Source organism: Corvus hawaiiensis, chromosome 12, assembly GCF_020740725.1.
Source record: "Corvus hawaiiensis isolate bCorHaw1 chromosome 12, bCorHaw1.pri.cur, whole genome shotgun sequence".
Lineage (NCBI taxonomy): Eukaryota > Metazoa > Chordata > Aves > Passeriformes > Corvidae > Corvus > Corvus hawaiiensis.
In genome coordinates, this window is record NC_063224.1 from 14,227,820 (window position 1) to 14,247,923 (window position 20,104).

Here is a 20,104-nt window from a genome sequence, read left to right on the forward strand (position 1 = left end):
TTTTCCTTCCAGTACTTTTATTGTTTCTTGGAATATTTGGGACCTCTTACAAAAGCACAAGAGACTTTGTTCCTATACACATGAAAATAAGTCAAATTCAATGACTAAACAATATTTATTAAAAAAAACCTTTTAAAAATAAGGCTTAATTTCTCTGCTGGCATTGCAGTTTAACAAGGCACTGTTAGTCCCCTCCCTCTTATTTCACTGACTGGTTCCAGCCAGGGGCCCAATGGCCTGTAACTTATAACTTATTTACACTTAAAGTAGCATTAGAATGTTACCTGCTTCTTGCAGCAAGAGAATGAAGCTATTCTACCCCTAATGCCACAGCCTGCTGAATAGTCAGACAGGCTTCCTGTAAATTCCTATCAATCCGTGGTGTCATTTATTACAAATAACGTTCTTAAATACTTAAAACCTAAATAAAATCAGCTGTCTGCCAGGCAGCCATCACTCATATGCTACTGGATCTCTTGTTAGAGCAGAGAGAGAGTTAAAATTAAGAGCAAGCAGCAGTTGCATTACTGGGTGGCATTACAGAGTCAGTACTCCTTGTCCCTTGTGCCTTAGCAGCGTTTTCCAGGATTTTCTTTTTCCATTCTTCATAGTCCTGCTTTGTTTCAGTCTTTGGTCGTTTACATGGCATCTCCTCATCCTCTTCAGAGCCTGTGAGGAAACAAGAAAGCCCATGAGAGGCCACCATGGGCAACATGCTGCTGGGGATAACAGGCAGTGAGCAAATGTTCAGACACCAGCAGGGGCCTGTCCCTGTTATCTAATCCTGTGGTCACTGCTCCCCTCACCTGCTGGGACAGTCACCTCCTCACCTCTGTGTCTGAACACCACATCTGTCCTGAATTCTAGGACTACTCAGTATAAACTCCACTGTCCTGCTAGGTTCTCTCTGTGCTTCCACAGCCCATGGTTTGCAGGATGTAGAGAGCTGCTGTGAACTGCAGCATCATGGCCCATCACACAAGTAAAACACGGAGCAGCAAGAAAGCTCAGAACTACTCCAGTGAGGTGATTTTCATTCACAGATAAACACAACTTACCCTCTTCCTGCTCACACTGCTCCAGGGCAGTCTGCAAGCTGTCAGGTGTCTCTGCAGCCAGTGGAACATCTTCTAAAAAAACAAGTAAGTTGCTTTACTTTTGAATGGTATTTGGGGCTCCAAGGGTGGCCACATGTAATTCTTTGACAGCAGTGCCACCTTCCACAAGTAGTGCTGTCCAGTCAGAGCAGTTCCCTGGTCCAGACTGATACTTGAGCTCTACAAGAGGTGCCAGCACTTCAAGTATGGCATGGACTGACTGGCTGCTTTAATTAGCAGGCTGCTAATTAGCTGCTGCTGCATTGGTAACCACAATGATCCACCATGTTCATTGCCCAAAACCACACTGCTACCCTTCTAGGTAACTCAGGCAGGATTATCAATTATTTCTTTCCCTTTGATTCCATTCTCACAATTTTTATAGATACCCACAACATGCAGGGAGCTGTCCAGGTATGCAGATGCACACTCTTCCCTGAATTCATATGGCAATTCCCAGTTGCCTTTAGTTGCTTTAGTGCTGGGGTATTGTTCGGGTTTTTATAGGGCACACACCTAGGAGAAAGTAGCAGCTTTTGGGTTAGATTCAGGCAGCATGTTGCAGAAAACATCAGGGGATGAAGACATAGTGAGGCGGGGTAACTTTCAGTGGGAAAGTAAGAATGAAAGCCTGAGAAAGGAAAAAGGAGAAAGAGGAAGCAACAGAAATACAAGGACATTAGTGCATGTATTGTTTTTCAGGCTTTCTCCCCCATAAAGAGGAGCAGAGAGAGCTGCAGGCTCAACAATGGGCAAGAAATATTCCTGACATCTGCCCAATGTATGAGGAGAGGTGGTGTCAGGAAATGGCTGAGTTGGTACCAGAACAGCAAGGCTTATGCTTGGTTAATCTTGCAGTGAGGGAAAGGAAAGCACAGGAGTGAGTCAGTCTGAGGAAGATGTTTGTGATAATTCGTGTGTCAGGTTGCCATGTTAACAGGATGCAGAAACCAAGCAAGCAGGAGGAATCCAAGATAGGTCAAGGTAGTATGGGAGAAGCAAGGAATAAATTGCAGCAGCAGAGACTGTAAAGAGCAGTGAGCATTCAAGAAGAGAGGAAAATATTTTTGTCCTTGCCACTTTTTTCCTATTTTCGTCCTTGCTAAGCTATTGCAACTTCTCCAGAAGCAAGGACTGTGAGTGGGAACTGGGCTGCAGGAAACATGTTGGAATGGAGGGCAGATTTGGCTAAAAGGGGACAGCTGAAAGTGATCAGACTGAAATCACCAGTGGAACAGGATGGGGCACTGTGAGGCCATGGGATGGGTGTGCTGTCTTACAGGGATAAAGCCAAAAACTTACTGCTGAGTTGCTGGCTTATCTTCTCCAGCTGATTGCACAGCCGGTCAAATATTGCTTTTTTCACTCCAGATGTAGCCAACATTTTAGTTCTGTCCACTTTTTGTTTCAAACACCTACAAGAGAAAGTTATCTCTGTACAAAGCAACATTCCAGCAACTATCACTTAAGTGAGGTGATAATTACTGTACCAACACTGCCTGTGACATGAGCAAGGCAGGCCTTTTTGTCCTACCTATCCTTGTCTCCCACAGAAACAAATCTGCTTAAAAACCAGACCCCTACACTACTCAGTTAATAGAGCTCAACTGAAACTCAGGGTGAGTTCAACTTACATAAGGAATTGTATAAGGAAGAGGTAACTTTTCAGATTTTCAGGGAACCAGGATAAAATGCCATTACAGCAAAAAGCTGAATGTCACTCTGTCAAGAGAGCCCTTGTCAGGAGCTGTGCAACTACACAGCACCTGTGCTGCTGAATAAGACTGTCACAAGGTGTAATGCTGAGGGAGGAAGATCTTTGCATATAAGCAAATTCTTCCCAAGTGCTGGCTGAGTCACACACCTCTCTTAGCTGACACAGGCCTACAGTTATCAGAGCCATCTCCCAAAGGCTAGAGCACCAGGACATGATGGCGTAGGGCTTGGAGTTTTTCCTTCTTCATAATGGCTGCTTCTTGGTGCTCAGAAGCCCTTCTTGCATCTTGAGCAGTATTTCACCAAAAGCCATAGAAGTTTTTGCTTTGTGCAGTGCACGTTCCAGACTTTGCTATGAGGAAAGGCTTGGTTTGCTCCAGCTGTCTCCATTTTCAGAAGCAGGGCAGCGGGACATGCTAAGCAAGACCCTGAATGCTGGCACTGGTTGGAGTCTCAGCAGGCATTTCAGCCTGTCAAAGGTCTCCCAGGCTACACTCACCTGCATGCAGTGCACAGCGCAGCTGTTATAAACAGGGGTTTGGAGAAATCCAGGTCCACTCGCTGTGCTTCAGAGAGGCTGCATTCATACCTGAGGAACAGCAAGTGAGAATTGGACAGTGTATTTGCCTCACTGAAGCTGCTGAAATCCATCTGTTGCATGGCAGTTGGCAGCTGAACAGGTCTATTGGAGCACCTGGGCCTTTGTAAGCCAGTCAAACAGAGAAGCTGCTATTGGCTCAGAGGAGCAAAAGAGATGAGGGAAAAGAAGGCAGTTGAGATGATCTCCTCTTCTGGAATTAGAGGTATTTTAAACTGGAGATGTGGATCAAGGCATGTCAGAAAATCTGCTTCTTGTGCTCCTGATCCACACACCACTTTTAGCTCTTCCTAAGATCTAAAATTTACAATGAGATGCTTTGCATAAATCCATCCCTACAATAGAAGGTAGCATTACCGTTTCTTTGATTCCTGCAGTATGTATGTTACACAGAGGAAAGCTTAAATATGGAAAATGACACAGTGGATGTGCAGCACTGAAGAATGTCATTTTTTGTTGTCCACCTGCCCCAGGCTATTTTTTTTCCAGTTTGTATTAAGCACCACCAAGCAAGCACAGCCTTTGTGCTCTGACCTAACAGCATTTGAACATGTGCTGTCAGGGTGACAGCACTGCAGAACAGAGCTCTTCAGGGACTGCTCTGGTTAAAGCAGATGATACAGAATGGAAAATTATAGTTAACTCTGTTGAATCTCCACTGAAGTGTTCTACCTATTGGTTTTACAGATCAAGTGATGTGCATTTTAAGAGATCTGTGTCCCCAAAAGGGAGGATTTATTTCCACTGAGCATTACTTCTGAACTGTGCCATGATCAGCAGTTAAATGAATGACAGTGTGATTCTATGGGCAAATACAGGGATTAGGAGTCCTATTTTTTTACGCTATTCCTAGATGAAGAATTCATGGTTGGACAATGACTTGCTGAGATTCACAGACTAAATCTTTTTAACAGGTCTTCTAAAAAGTGGCCCAGCTCATGGCTGGATCATCAGTGCTGAGAACTCACCTCATTGCTCCAATCAGTAGGAGATATCTGACCCTTTCAAACATCAAGCTCTTTATACATCTAAAGAACAGAGAACCTTACTTGTGGTTCCCAGTGTATTCATGAGAGCTTCCTCACCTCTGCAGGATTTCTGAAGCCATGTTCACTGCCTCTAAGCAGCAAAACTGCACAGCCAAGTCTCGCATCCCCAGCCTTTGGTTCACCTCTAGCAAACATTCCAAAGACTTCATGGAGCTCTGGTAGGTGGTCTTGTTCAAACCAGAGAGTTTAACACAATAGTTCTGTCAAGAAGTCAAAGACAAACCCCAAGAATTAGCAAGATTCCTTCCTGACATCTTAATAAGGCAACCAACACAACACCATAAAGTTCAGTTGCTACATTAAACAAGTTTGTGCAATGAATAATGTATGTTTTGACTGCACACAAAAAGATTAACCACCTAGGAATGCCACACCTTTTAATGCAGTGATATTTTTAGACTGTTTCACTGGAAGTGAGGTTTGACATGTCCATATATGGCCCCTTTATCACAAGGTAGGTAGCGACAAAATTACCAAAATCTGGGCAAGTTGAAGACATAAGCAACATCTTCATGGGGTTAGGCCCAATTAAATTCTCCTCTGCTGTAAATGGACAATCATGAATATGTTGTATCAGGCATTATTTTGACAGCTCACTGCTATTCACCTGACAGATTTGCAGATGGAGGTTTACAGGTACCCCCAGAGTGACAGATTCCTTGGAGCAACTGCTTTCTTCCCACAGTAAAAGGAGAGATCTTAAATTTAACATCCTTGCTGGTAATTTATTTGTTACTACAAGAGTAGAAATTAAGCTGAAATTATACCAAAGCAAGCTCAATTTGTGAAGGGACTATGACACTGATCTCAATTTGTGCTGTTTCAAACTCTGAACAGTGAAAGGTCTAACACAGCAAACTGCGGGATCTAGGGGAAAGTTAGTTGTTATATCCCATTCCTGCTCCCAACACACACTACAGAACAACGGTTTTGTGGAGTCAGGCAGAATGCACCAACCAGCCAAGCCACACACTCTTATCTTACTTTGTCAACCGGTTGCTTCATGAAACTGGCCGCCAGGTCCAGGCACATCACAGCACTGCTTGTCGCCGTCATTTGAGCCATTAACCCCGTGCATTTCACCTGGGACAGCCGCAGATACTCCTCAGCTTTTCTGCAAAACACCCAGAACACAAAGCCCTCGTCAGCAAAACGACAGCTACAAGACAGAATGCCCGACAGGACTCGAGCCAAGGAGTCGCAGTCCGGCTGCAGCACGGCCTGAGGGCCCGGGGTGCTGGAGGGGCAACGCCGCCCCTTCTCTGATGATGTGCAGCAGCAGCAGCTCAGCACTGCAGGGCTGGCGATGGCTGTTTCATCGAGCCCACGGCTCTGGGACTTCTACCACATCCACCAGACCCAAGGCGGGCACGGCTGTCCCGGGGTGCGGTGGCGCTGCTGCGGTGCCGGGCACAGTCAGCGCGGGGGAGAGCGGGCCGGGGGGGGGGGGGGGGGGCGCCCGGGCGGACCCGCTGACCCGGGCGGGAATAGCGCAGGGCCGGCTGTGGGCACGGGAGCGCGGAGCGCCTCGCGGCAGGGCCGGCGGTACCTGAGCACGGCGGGCTCGGCCAGGCCCAGCCGAGCCGCCATGGCCCGCACGGCCCCGCCCTCCATCGCCCGCCGCGCCTGGCGCGCACGCAGCCCATTGGCCGCCCGCGCCGCCAATCACCGCCCGCTCCGCCAATGGGCGCGCAGCGCGGCTCTTCCTCGGAGCGGGCCAATGGGCGGTGCGCGGCGCGGCGGCGGGGTGGGGCGGCGCGCGCGGCGCAGTCACATGACGGGGCGGCGCTGGCGGGGGCGGCGGCAGCGCGACCATGGTGAGGGGCACCGGCCGAGGGGCCGCGGGGAGCCGCTGCCGCGGGCAGGGGTGCGGCGGGATGGAGGGGTCCGGTGGCCGAGGGACAGGCCCGGCCTGGGCCCGGGGCAGCGCCCTGAGCGGCCGCTCTGGGCCGGCGGCGCGGCGGGCCCGGCCGGGTGCGGGGCTGCAGCGGGCGCGGAGGCCTCACCGTCCGGCCCGGGCGGGGCTGAGGTGCGGGCTGGGCCCGTCGTGTCGGTGGTAACGCTGCCCGCGGCCTGGGCCGGGTCACCGCCTCGCTGCGTTTAGCCCATTTGCTCGTAGGGCGCAGAGGAAAGTGGTGTTTTTACTGGGGCAACGCGGCCGTACCAGCGGTCAGTTTCGGTCTGTTTTGCTGTGCTGCCCCTATGCTAAACCCGGGCTTGTGTCATTGCTGGTGCTGTGCACGTGTGCCGTGGCTGTCCGCCTTGCAGCCTGTGCTCCAGTCCCTCCTGACCTTCCAAGACTGCTGTCGTAGGCTTCCCGAGTAAACTTCCTTTCTTTTCCGGCAGAAGAGGTGGTTTCGCATTGGTAAGCGCAGCTCATTAGCGCTCTTTGCCGCAAATGTTGGTGTTTGTTAGGCAGGGAGGCAGCGAGGTGAGGGTCAGCCTCTTCTCCCAGGCAGTTAGCAATAGGTCAAGAGGGTAGGGTCTTAAGATGTGCCAAGGGCGGTTCAAGTTGGACATTTGGAGGAATTTATTCACAAAAGGGGTGACTGGACATTGGAATGGACTGCCCAGGGAGGTGGTGGAGTCGCGGTCCCTGGAGGTGCTTAAGGAAAGACTGGACTCTGGACGTGGCACTCAGTGCCATGGTCTGGTTGACAAGGTGGTGTTCGGCCGTAGGTTGGACTCGATCTCAGATGTCCTTTCCAACCTCATTCATTTTGTGAAACCTGAAATTTCCACATGGAAATAATGTGTACTGAGAAATGCTTTTCAATCAAATGAAAATAAGGGGACAGTCAGGTTTCCTAGTAAAACACAAATGTCTTTAATGTGCCTTCAGCGGTGTGTAATATTCAACAAAATTTTAAGTAGCACTTGCTGTAACCACCATAATGTGTAATTAGCCTAAGTGTGGAGTGTAAACAGTACTAGTAGTATATAGTGAGGCAGAAAATAGCTGAATGCTTTATAAAGAAGGGATTGCACAGTTCTTAGGCTTTTAGAAGAGACTTTCTATTTAAAGTTATATGTATGTTGATGTCTGTATCTTTGGGAGTGGGTAAAACCTGTAGTGTTACTTGAAAGACTGGTAAATACTGAATTGGGTGATGAAAAATTCTAAATCTATATAGCCCTCAGTCTCTGTCCCCCACACAAATATTGTGTGATAGTCATTAATTCAGAAATGAAACTGCTTTTCTCTGCCTGTCATTTCCATGGGAACTGGCTGGAGACTTGTCTGGTCTTGTGGCTTCTTTCTAAGAGTAGCTGTTGTCAGGTGATTCAGAAAAATTAAAGTTACAGATGTTGAACATGGGATAATCACAGGTGTTGAACATGGGATAATTCCCTCTACCAGATTAAGCTCCCCTGTGATTTCCTGTGGCTGAGCTTGGTTTAAACCCTGAAGCTGAATGCCTAAGTACCTTTAACATGACTTGTTTTAAGAGGGCTCTGGCTGGTTTTGATCATACCCTGAATAAAAAGTCCATCTCTTTAATACTTAATAGTGTCTTGTGGCTTCCTGTGGTAGTAAGTACCAGTTTCAACATGTGAAAAATGCTTTTATCTCTCTGGTTTATCTCTGAGCTCCTATACTGTGAGATATAATAGAAGTTCTGAAGCCCACAGTGTTGCAGAGAAAAGCTTCCTGTATGGTATCAAATGCTTATGCCTTTTTTTTGGGTAATTCCCTCAATATGTTACCCAGCAGTGCACTGTGTGCATCCAGGCTTCAGCTGTAGGCTGGCAGTGTCCTGACCCGCTGCTGTAGCTCACCCATCCTCTCTTTTGGGTAGCAGTAATTTGATGTCTCAACAGTGATGTTTTGGTAGGTGGTCTTAATAATATCCAGCTGGGAGGAGGCAGGAAAACCTCCTTGGGTAAATGTCATTTGTTGTGGTATTCAGTACAGGCATGGGAGCAAATACAAGGAAGTGCCATGTGGAATAGGCTGTAAGCACATCAGTTAGCTAAAGAAAAGGACTTCTGGAGATTAGATGAAAATGCACTTTAGAATGGAATGGAAGCAAAACCTTTTACTCATTATTATTTATACTTTGCATGTAGCTTAAGGTACCTGTGTGTCAGAACGTGAGCTTTTAGGCTTGAACAAGCTCCCTTGAACTCTGCTCTCAGTACTGTGTCATTCTTGAATACTGCAAGGTACCAGATTTTCAAGTGAAATACGTCAGCACATTGGTTATTATTTTGGGCCATCTCTAGAGTGCAGCTTAGTGTCAAATACAGAGCTAAAAATGAGTCTCATGGAACTGAGTGTTAGAAAATGAGTTAATCTTACACAGTAGGTGCAATGTTTGGTTTGTATGTTCAGGAGTAATTGCTGTTATGAGGATAGGCATGATCCAGAATAATGTTTGCTGCTGCAATAATACATTTCCCTAATAGTTATCTGCAGGATAACTTGTATTAAGTACTCTGGTCAGCTGGTTTGAAGCTGTCTTGGGTTTAAAAAAATTGTTTTCCAAGGCAACTTACAGTTTAGTAGCTTACAGTTTACTTAACAATTTACCTTTTTATTAAAAAAAAAAAGCACCAAAGAAACAAAACCTGAAAGGAACAAAAAAAGCACACCAAAAAGCTCAAAAACCTAAAAGCCAGATTTCCCCCCTCCTCCAGATTCATCCGCTGTGAGTTTTGACTTCCATAACTTGCATGTGGTAACTTATGCTAGCCTTATCTTCAAAGTTAGCAAAAGGCTTTTGTCTCTTGTGCAGAAACTGCTGGTGCAGCTGGGAGAGGCAGTCCTCTGTCCCTTCTGCATTGCTCACTTGCATCCTTGTTGCTTCAGAGGAAAAAATGAGTAAAGCAAAACTCTTCTCATCAACTGTATTTTTTTTCTTCAACATTTGCCGTGTATGTGGTGTGGGTATAGCTCAGACATTTTGTGTGATCGTTGTAAATTGCTTCTCTTGTGTTCATGCAGGGGTTTATACCTTGTTGTGCATGTAGTTGACAAGGCAGGATATTTTGTGCCTCAGTTACAGAGTACTGCTGCTTTTGCCCAGTGTCAAAGCATCTTCCACTTCAAAAGCTTATGTTCAAGATTATTTTTGTAGATGTGCCTAGGACTCCATGGTTGCTTTTTTTATAAAATGATACTTGGAAATACCATCTTGTGTTACTAGGTTGGTAATTTAAGTGGAAAATACAGAACATAAACAGCTTTATTCAACATGGAATCTGACAGAGCTGTGTTCTGATTCAGTGTGTGCCCGGCTGGATGTCACTGGTAGGCTTTTGCTGTATGTTCTCTTTCCTTCACTTGCCTTTTGTCACCACATCCTCAAACTTCAGGCATGTGTTAGCAGGATATACATGTCTTGATGTGGTCTTGTGTATCACTTGATAATAACCAGATTATTTTTGGGAACCCCTACAGTTCTAAAGCTGAAAGAGTTCGCCTTCTGAAGTTGGAAGAAAGGGGTAAGCTGATGAATATTCAGACTTTGAAAAGTAAGAAAGAGTTGGAACTTGTTCAGTAGTGCTGCTGTTAAGATGTTTTCTATTCCTACAGAAGTAAAGCTGATACAAACAACCCTTCAAATAACACGACTGCTCCCGTTGTATGCTTTTGACAGTAGTGTAGGTTATTTTGCTACGGGTGCCACTTCAGACATGAAATGTAGTGTCCTTGTAGTAAAGACATCTTTGTTTAGACTGATAGCCTTCTCAGTCTTCAAATGAGCACTGATACAAATTGAACTTCCCTCTTTCTTAATTCTCTATATCTTGAAGAGATACTGAAGAAATAAGTTAATATCTCCTGTTAACATGAAAATGCTTCTGTTGATGAATTCAGTACTTAGTGTTGAATAGAGTGTGGGCCCCGACTGTTCAAATTCAGAGCAGAAATGGAAGTATTCTGTCTTCTGTTAATGCAGGCAGAGTTTGATGTAAAGCTGACACTATAAATGAACGAAACTCCCAATTTTTCCCCAGCTGCTGCTAAACTACAGCGGTTAAAGTTCTGTAAGAAGATACAGATGTATCTGCTGCGCTCATAGCTGGTATCATGAAAGCAGTAATCCCAAACTTGTAGCCATGATTCCATAACCAGCATGTTTGCACACCAAAAATAAGGAAACCAATGCACATGGACTCAACCAAATACTTCTTGGGGTTGTAGCAAGTAAGTGTATGTTTCAATAAATGCTTTGGCTCGGTGTTGCTGTTAAAAAGCCCTCTTTTCACAGCAGTGTTTGGTGTGGTTTTAGGCTGAACTAGGTGAATGGTAATCTATTAATCAGCTGGGCTTGTCTTACAGCTTATTTGATGGTTTATAGCCTTAACTGCTCTCCAAGCACTACCTGGCCCCATGAACAGCTGGGGATGGAAGAGCAGGGCTGGTAGCTATGTAAACTTAATGCCCATCAGGAGAAGAGGGCTTAGGAAGTTGTGGTCAGTGTTAGCATTGCTGCATTGTTTCTAGCTGTGCTTTCATATAGATTTGATGTGGTCGGAACATAGGGCATTCAGCTCAGTAGTGATTCATTTTCTCTAAAGCACTGGTATGGGTTCAGGGGGCTGTAGAGTGTAGCCAACATTCTGGTATAGACATAATTCAGCAAGTCTGTTATGTGATGTTCTGGTATTGATTACTGCACGCGAGTCCCAGCACTGTCATTTCACGTTCCTTAAAAGTCTGATCTTCCATTGAATAATTAAAGCTTAGCAATTACAGCAAACTTCTGCTGGCAGAACATACTTGTTTCACAGTTTGAGGTTGTCTGAGGATTTGTAGCTATTGAATTGCCCGGGAAATAGGATCATCTAGCCATGGTTACTGCTTTTTCCTTATGCTTAAATCATTTTCAGAAGACCTGCACATAGATTAATTATATGTAGAGAGAGCTTTGTAAGAGGTGCAGTTAGCACCTCTAACTAGCAGAGATGGCTTTTTCTGTGGACGAAGTACACTTCTTAGTTGGTTGTTGTCCATAGTTGGAATATTACTGAGGCACAGAGTCACAGAAGTGTTGGTTGGAAGGAATCTTTATCTCATATAACCTCCTTGAAGCAGGTTTGTCACCAGTGTTGGATCAGATCAGCCTTGGTTTTGTCCACCTGGGTGATTGCAGAGCTTCAAGAGCGGAGTTTCACTGCCTGTTAGGGCATGGTCAAGGCAAGAACAGGATTGCAGAGCACTCTCTGTTTTCTGTATGTGGAAGAGGATAGTGGGGAGATTTCAACTGCAGAACAAGAACTCAATTAAATATGGGAAATAACAGGGGTATGAAATGTTTTGTAACCATTAAATTGGTGTTAAAGTAAAACTTCTGTGTTTTAATGAAGGCCTCGATTTTAATCTCAGTCCTCAACAGATACTTCTGGGGACTCCACGCATGGGGCATGTGGGAGTTGGTACTGAAGACAGAGTTTTTAAAAACATTAGGGTGATGTAATTCATGGCTTTCCAGCTTGTTTCTGAAATGCAGTTAAAAAGAGGAGACCAGGGACCTTCTGAGCACAGTGGATGAAGGGAACAAGTATAAATAGCTGAGAATTTGCTGTAGGCTCAGAGAACCTGCTGTGCTAAATCACTATGTGCTTGGTATTTGTCAAGACTAGAGAAGATGTAGCTGAGATACCACATCAGTGCTTTTATCTCCCACAGTATTTCATCTGAAAACAAACAGCAAGATTGAGAGAAGTGGAGATGCTCTAATGAGGTGTTGAAGGCTGATCCCGAACAAGAGGTGGATGGCAGTGTTTCCTTGTAAAGTCTTAGGAGGAAGGCTGGGTGCAGGTGGGGACAGCAGTAGAGGTTCTGATCTGCGTCAGTTCGGACATCTTAGCAAATAGCTTAAAGATGCTTGTAGAAACTGATCTCATTATTCGGGTAGAGGGAAGGGAGCAGCTGCAGAAGGAGAAGGCCTGTTGTAGCTGGATTGAGGGGAAATCTAAGGATGTAAGCAATGGGTTTATTTAATATTTTAAGAAAATGCAGTATGAACCTTGGAAAGTCAAAAGGTGGTGAAAATTTCAGTTGAAGGCCTAGAATGTGCCTCTCCGAGGGGAAACGAGAGTCACTCTGACAATGTGACAGAATGACTGGGACAAGGAGATATGAAGAGTTGCTGTTTCTCTTCAGCTTTCTGTTCCTGTCTGCAAGTAGTTTCTACCTTCTGGAATGCACTAACTGTACTTTATCCTTTGCTTATCTGAAACTTGTCCTGAATGGAATGACATGGCTCAGATAGCAGTTGAGAACTTGTGACTTGTGAGCGCAGAAAGCATCTGTGCAGTTGCAGTGTGTGGTCTGGGCATTGCTTTGAAGCTCTGTGGACAGAAGTAATAACAGTGCTTCCTCTCAGCATCGTCATGTCTCTGCATTCTCTTGGAGCTTTTCTTCTCATGTACTTGCACTGGATTCTTGACCTCTAAATGTCGGAAAGGAAAAGTTGGCCCTGCTCTGTCCCCATGGCTTTGCTCTCCAGGAAGCAGGGGTGCTCACAGGCTACCTGTAACCTCCCCTCAGGTTTTTGCAGAGCACTTGAACTTTCTCCCTTACATGTCACACAACCATTTCTGACAACTCTTGAGTGGTCACACTGCAGTGTCACTTGCAGTGCATTCTAAAGTGTGGGAATCCAGTTTTAGTCAAGTCATAAACAGCTTAATAAAAATAATTGAATTCAGTTTTGTTTGGTTTCTTTTTTCCTCCAGCCAACAACACAGCAATCTCCTCAGGATGAACAGGAAAAGCTCCTGGATGAAGCCATTCAGGCTGTGAAGGTGCAGTCGTTCCAGATGAAGAGATGCTTGGTAAGAATGTGACTTAAAAATGCAATGAAGCTTCTTGCCTGCTAGGAATAAAACAGTAAATCAATACCAACCTCTAGTGCTGTGAGGAAAATTAACCCTTTATGCATCTTTGTGCCAGACCCTTTTCCAATAAGTGAGGCAGCTGCTCATTGAGAATGAGCCTTGGGTATTCTTTGAATATGTCTTCCTGATTTTGCTCCAGTATTTGACTAGATAACTTAAAGATGTACCCTTATAATTTATGTGCTTGCATTTAAATAAACCTAAGATGAACTTTACTATGAGATTGTTATGTCCACCATTCTGTTGTTTTTTTCATGTAGCCTTTTCTTGGTGTGACTGTCAGACTGAGAGGCTGCTGATGAATTACCTGCTGCATAGGATCAATTTTGTAGTGATTAACTGTAGAGGGACGTGTGAATTCTTCTGTGACTGGAAAACACCACTGGCTAGTGGTGTGTTGAGATTTTTATCTTGGAATTGTAGCCAATTCAGGCAGATTATGTAATCATACATAGCTTTCTTGTGTTTGAGAAGCCTCTGTTTTTATTAGGAGAAACTGCTTAAAGTTGTATTGAAAACTTAAATACTCCTCTTTTCATGTGGGAACTTTGTTTGCAGCCAAATGACAGTAGGAAGAAATTTAACACCTCTTCCACTTTTGTACTCAATGGAATGCTTTGGAAATTTTTAAGTAGCTGCAGCTGAACTTTTCACTGCTATCTGTCATTAAGTGACAGTATAAATACACTAAGTGGGTCACACTAGCAATTCTTTTTTGTTCTCCCTCAAAACTTACTGCTATTGCATGTGATGGGTTGCTCAAGTCTGTATAGGTGGTGGAGTAGAGGTCTGTGGTTGTATCCTGTGATGCCAGGTGACTAAATGCATCAGAAGTGTAAGTTAGATGCAGACTAGTAAGTGGTGCCTTTCAGGGAGGTGTTTTTTGTGGTGAGAAGTAGGGGAGGGTGTTGATGGGAGTGTGTATTGTCTGTCTCCTAGGGGTTTCTAGGAGATCTGTGAGATCTGAGCAAATGACAGACCAGATTTGGGGGAAGGGAACCCTTTCCTTTTTGCTTACTCGATAGAATCTGAGTATTGGGTGGAGATTGCTGCATAAGCAGAATGATTTTAGATTTTTCTACCATTAGTATTGCAGTTTATTACTGTAGCTCTGTCTTCAGATGCATCATCTTACTGCCTTCAGGTAAAATGTTCACTTAGCGTGGGTGGTGTAGTACAAACTAGATACTAAATCACTTGATTTTTTTTTTTAATAGGTAAAAAATCCTGCAGTTGCCTAGTTTCATTTCTAACAGACTTTTCTCTTTCTTCCTCTGAAGGACAAGAACAAGCTCATGGATGCTCTGAAACATGCTTCCAACATGCTTGGGGAGCTGCGGACTTCTATGTTATCTCCAAAGAGCTATTATGAGCTCTGTATCCTTTCAAGAGGAAACTAATAGTTGAAATGTTGAATTTGGAATGGGATGTTCATCTGCTTTTTTTGGTATAATGGTATCCTGTGTCAGATATTTATTAGCACTTTTCTCCTCAGTATTCAATTACGTGTATATATCGCAGGAGAATATACACCTTGCTCACTGTGTAAGTTCATTTTTTCTATCTGGTAAAAGCAAGTCTTTTTTGTCTTTAATATCTTCCTCTGGGAAATTTCAGGAGTCTAGTTCTAAAAAAATTATCAGCTCTGTGAAACAACTCTTTTATTCCCTTTTCTAATATGCTAAAAATTGATTGAAGGCTTGGGGTTAATCTTGCACACTTATCCCAATAGTGATTACTGGTTCAGGAGTACTGCCTGCTTGGGCATGTTTGTATTTGGTACAGCATCTTTCTTCCTGGGTGTGCAGATTACTATGAAAATGTTGTAGACATTCTAACTTAAAATCCTTAACTATGAAAAAAAGACATGGCAATTTCTGATGAGCTGCACTACTTGGAAGTCTACCTGACAGATGAATTTGCCAAAGGCAGGAAAGTGGCAGACCTTTATGAGCTAGTACAGTACGCTGGAAATATCATTCCAAGACTGTAAGTGTGTATATGTTGGTGTCTGGCTTTGTTTGCTTTTTCTTTTTTAAACTGGTGAGTAGTTGTCCAGCTCTGGGTTCAGAAAATGATTGACTTCTCAATCAGTTTACAATGGTCAATAGTATTTCTGCTTGTCTTAAGAGTGGATTACTGTGAAACTTCTGGGATTAGGCCAATAGTGCAGGTGCAGAAGGGCAGTTGTTCCTGTCAGTGTGTTAATTTTGCACATGACCAAAATGAAAGCACTTTAATCTTGGAGTCAAGTTGGATTTGGGGTAAAAAACTGGTCAGTGGAAGATTAACCAAGTACCACACTCTGATCAGGGAGATTGACTATGCATTTATTAACTGTTTGTGTTACCTGAGGATTAGATCTTAGCATCTCCCACACAGTAGTTACTTCATAGCCTTCTGCCTTTTTAGAGAATGAGAAATGGGAAGAAGCTGAAAGTTTGTGACTTCACTCTTAGAGTCTTTGTGTTTCTGAATATTTTTTTTTTTGCAAAGTGATAGCACGCCAGAAATGATGCTGAAGGCCTGTAAGGCTTATCTTTAAATATGTGACCGTTGGGCTGCAGTACATCTTCGACATAGTCAGATTTAGATTTTGCTTGGTGCTGAAGTTTTTCATTCCTGACCTTGTGTTCATGCCAGGAAGAGGCTCTGGACACACTAGGCTGCATCTTCATGCAATTTCTGGAGTTGGCTGATGGCTACCACGATGTCTTTCCCCCTGTGTGTAACCATCAGAGTCATCTTCCTGTCTACTTGTAGACTCTGGTTCTCTCTGGTGAAACTTGTGGTGCTTTCTTGGAGGTCCTATGCATGAGGCTGAGGAGCATGCAGGGAGGGGGTGAGGCCTCTAAACCTGTAGGTTCTGAGTATTGTAGTTTTTGTCTTCTAAGCTGAAGGGGAGTCCAAATGTACTGGAGCACCAGTCTTCTGCATCTCACATATTCCTGCTGCCTGTTACCTGATGCAGAGGTGCTGAGGGAATGAGTACAAAGCGAGTAGTTCCTATCCTGCTAGAGTACAGTGTGAAAGAGGTTTAACTACTTCCCCATCATAGGTTACTAATCTGTGTGTGCCAGTGCTGTTTTCCAGCGTGGTGGGATGCTGGAAGTATAAATGAGCTAGTCTGAGAGCATTCAGAGCTTTGTGAGCATTTACACATTCAGTGTATCAAGCATTGTAATGAGGTTTAGTGGCTGTTCAGACTTGCTGTGCTCTGTAGCAGAGAATAGGAGTTGAAAGCTGACTAAATATGCAAAATTATGGGACCCAGGTGATAATTTTATTGCTTTTTTTTGTGCTTTGGTAATCCTGCCATAATGGACAAAAGGAACTGTTGCCTTTAAGTGTGATGTTGTTACTTAATAATTTATTGTTTGACTCTGTGCCTTTTGCAGGTATCTGCTGATAACAGTAGGTGTTGTCTATGTCAAGTCGTTTCCACAGTCCAGGAAAGATATTTTAAAAGACCTGGTGGAGATGTGCCGTGGAGTGCAGCATCCTCTTAGAGGCCTCTTTCTTAGAAACTATCTCCTGCAGTGTACCAGGAATATCTTACCAGATGAAGGCGAGCAAGCAGAGTAAGAAGGATGGGCTATAACTTGATAAAATTACTGTTAATAGAGCTTATTTAAACTTTCTGTTGACTTTCTTCAGATATGGGAGAAGTAGATATGCTAGAACTCCATAGACTTGACAGGTGTTTTGTCCATTAAGAATTCCCTTCCAGCACTAAAGCTTCTCACAAGTGAGGATATGAACCTTTCTTATGAACCCAGAAATCCCACCTCACACTTCCCCACCCTCTAATCTTCTTAAAACTTGTATGTTCACCAGTGGCTGGAAGGATGAATACCTCTGACAAGCTTTTTTGTTCTTAACCTCTCACCAATTGCAGTGAAGAAACCACTGGAGATATCAGTGACTCGATGGATTTTGTGCTGCTGAACTTTGCTGAGATGAACAAACTCTGGGTGCGAATGCAGCACCAGGGCCACAGTCGGGACAGAGAGAAAAGGGAGCGTGAGAGGCAGGAGCTGAGGATCCTCGTGGGAACAAACCTGGTTCGCCTCAGTCAGCTGGAAGGGGTTAATGTGGAGCGATACAAGCAGGTGGGATGGCTGTCCATTCTTTCTGACTTCTGCCAACGTTTTTGCAACTAAACTAGTTTGGACTTCCAGATGAGCAGCTGGAAGTGTTATAGCTTTGCTAAAAGTTCGGTAATCCAAGTGCTCCTCAAACTCTTCATCTGAGGAAAAGTTCTGAATACTGTATACAGTGTGTTCTCAGGCCAAGGACATGATTCACGCGTTCTCCTGTAAGTCTGTCTGTAACTGTGACAAGAAGCTCTAAAGGTTTCCTTCCCAATTCCCATTTTCCTTGCAGAATAATCGGTTGGTCTAAGGGATGTGTACACATCCAGTGTTCTTAGGTAGACTTCACAAGTTGTGAGGCTGTCCTTCCCAAAGCATTCAAGAGAACTGTTATTGTGTGAAATGACAGTGAAGGAAATGTATTATTTAAGTCTGTCCCTTGTAAGTTCTACAGTACAGCTGCTGAAAATGACTTTGAGTGGTGCTGCTGAGACCCTGAGTTTGTGCCAGCAAAGTCAGTAGCACTGACTTATGAAATCAGAGCTTGCATAATGTATGAAAAGGACAGACTTCTGACATCAGTAGATTTTTTTTCTCCAAAGGATGGAACTGCAGAAAAATGGGACTTTTTATCAGAAAGCTTTTATGTAGAGAATCAGCTGAGAACTGTTAGAAATTCTGTTCTGCTTCGATTAAATGCATGTGTGAATATAAACCTAGAAGGTAATTGTAAGATCACTGCAAGACTTTCCCCCCATTCCAGATTGTTCTGCCTGGAATACTGGAGCAAGTTGTGAACTGTAGAGATGCTTTAGCTCAGGAGTACCTCATGGAGTGCATCATACAGGTGAGCTGCTTAAATTCAATTGCAGTGATGGGACACGGGGACACTTCTATACGCGTAGGCAGATTCAGGCAGCTTTCACATCTTCCTCATGGACTGGAAAACTTCATCACTGGGACTTGTGCACAGTGGCTTGTCCTATATTTTTTACCAGATGGGCAGAGTCGAGATGGGTCCATTTTATGCTCCTTCTGTTGCAGTAGCTTGTAAGCATCTGAGCAGCAGTGCCTGTGTTGTGAGTTGTAATAGATAGGCGGGCCCTCAAGTTACCCGTTTGTCTTACATCTCTTGCTTCATGCATTTACCCAGTCAAGGTCAGCTTCATAGGCCAGAGTGTATTTACTATGTGGCTATCTGCTTTAGAATTATTCTGTTGCATTTTACTTCTGTGTAACAATGGGCAAATTCAGTTTATAACTTGATGACTATTGATCTAAAACTTCAGGTTTTCCCAGATGAATTTCACCTCCAAACCCTGAACCCATTTCTCAGAGCCTGTGCTGAGCTGCACCAAAATGTGAATGTGAAAAATATAATTATTGCTTTAATTGACAGGTGAGTGACCAAGGGGGTGGAAATTGGCTCAAAATTAAGTTTGTGTTGTTCACAAGCAGATGATAATTCTTCTGTCATTTGAATATGTTTAATTTCTGATACCACTTCACTGTTTCAATGTCTTTCTATCAGCTGTAATTAAAGCTGTGAAGAATATTATTTCTGTAGCTTCTACTCTCTGGACTCTGCTTTTACAGCTTCCAATGAAACCTGCTTTATGGACTGATTAAAACTCATAAACAGATTAAGCCAGGAAACAGCCCATTTGGTATTGAGCAGTTTCATGCTTCTAAACTGAAGTGACAGCAGTGCCCTGCTTTGACAGCCCTATCACTCATAGGTACCTCTTGAAAACTTGAAGATCCTAATGGATAAATCATATATTAGGGATACTTTACTTTGCAGGTTTGATCAGAGACCATAACAGTGCTTCTTCAGAGAAGAGCTAGTAGGAAATGGAACTACCTTCTTAATTCTTAGCTTGCCGCTAGCATCTTGACTGTTCTTCCAAAAGCACGTTTTTCTTGTGGAGGAACTGCTTAAAACTGCTTGCACTGAGGTCAGATTTGGGGGAGAAATCATAGAATTCTTTAGGTTGGAAAAAACTGTTAAGGTCAAACTGAAGTTTTAATTTGTATGCTGAAAGGAAATACAGATTTTCAGTGAGTACCTGCACTTTCTTGCTGCAGAAAGGAAGTGTGCTTGCATGGCTTGTCTCAGCCTCAAGAAAAGCCTTGTCCTTTGCCTTTGCACACAAACGTGTACCTTCATGTATCTGGTCCATATACTGGTGTATGGGCTTCAGTTACTCCAGGGATCTTGGGTCCCCTGGCATTCGGCATTGGGTGGATTACTGTATCATCCCTAATGCCTGGAGAGGACTTGTGTGTATTGGGCATGACTGGTATAACTTAGGATCTTGAATTGTTTACTTATCAAGTCTGTAGTTTGTTTTCTCCAGGTTATGTCAGATTGATTTGTTCAAGACTTGGTTTTTATTGGAATATCTTTCAGTATTTGTGCATTTGTCAGAGACAGCATGCTGCCTTCATACTTCATATAGAGATGTTCACAGGAGTTGATTGGTTTCCCACACTTCCATGCTGTGGCTCAGATTTTTCATAGTTTTGTTAGCTTAAAAAAAACCCCCCAAAACTGTAAATCCCAAACACCACAAAACCCCCAAATCCCAAGAAATGTTGCCTGTAACTGATTTTTGAGACTCTCTTGATTACTTTTAAAAGAGGTCGGGGGATCTTTTGCTAGGCTCTTACATTGGAGTGTGGCAGTGTCATTCT

The 20,104-nt window shown here is 43.9% G+C and overlaps 2 protein-coding genes across 6 annotated transcripts in view; one reads left to right on the forward strand and one right to left on the reverse strand.

Annotated features, from left to right (window-relative positions):
• Positions 1–6,086, reverse strand: ORC6 (origin recognition complex subunit 6). Of its 2 annotated transcripts, none has more exons than XM_048316399.1 (7): positions 6,010–6,086; positions 5,445–5,574; positions 4,497–4,660; positions 3,313–3,402; positions 2,400–2,512; positions 1,059–1,127; positions 1–669 (listed from the first exon to the last, which is right to left on the reverse strand). In XM_048316399.1, the coding sequence occupies exons 1-7, from the start codon at positions 6,072–6,074 to the stop codon at positions 503–505; spliced, it is 798 nt and encodes a 265-aa protein (XP_048172356.1). In that variant the 5' UTR covers positions 6,075–6,086; the 3' UTR covers positions 1–502. The 2 variants fall into 2 exon arrangements, with proteins under 2 accessions (XP_048172356.1, XP_048172355.1); XM_048316398.1 differs by having other exon boundaries at positions 1,059–1,130.
• The window catches only part of VPS35 (VPS35 retromer complex component), a 27,315-nt gene continuing 12,962 nt past the window's right edge, over positions 5,752–20,104 (forward strand). Inside the window, exons 1-8 of one of the 4 annotated variants that reach the window (XM_048316393.1) lie at positions 5,752–5,844; positions 13,152–13,250; positions 14,594–14,690; positions 15,179–15,302; positions 16,712–16,894; positions 17,212–17,425; positions 18,171–18,254; positions 18,697–18,806. In XM_048316393.1, coding sequence (XP_048172350.1) covers positions 5,767–5,844; positions 13,152–13,250; positions 14,594–14,690; positions 15,179–15,302; positions 16,712–16,894; positions 17,212–17,425; positions 18,171–18,254; positions 18,697–18,806 — 989 coding nt within the window. In that variant the 5' untranslated portion in view covers positions 5,752–5,766. Of the gene's footprint in view, positions 5,845–6,220; positions 6,278–9,887; positions 9,909–10,465; positions 10,615–13,151; positions 13,251–14,593; positions 14,691–15,178; positions 15,303–16,711; positions 16,895–17,211; positions 17,426–18,170; positions 18,255–18,696; positions 18,807–20,104 lie in introns of those variants that run through there. The other 3 variants (XM_048316394.1, XM_048316396.1, XM_048316395.1) reach the window with 3 other exon arrangements.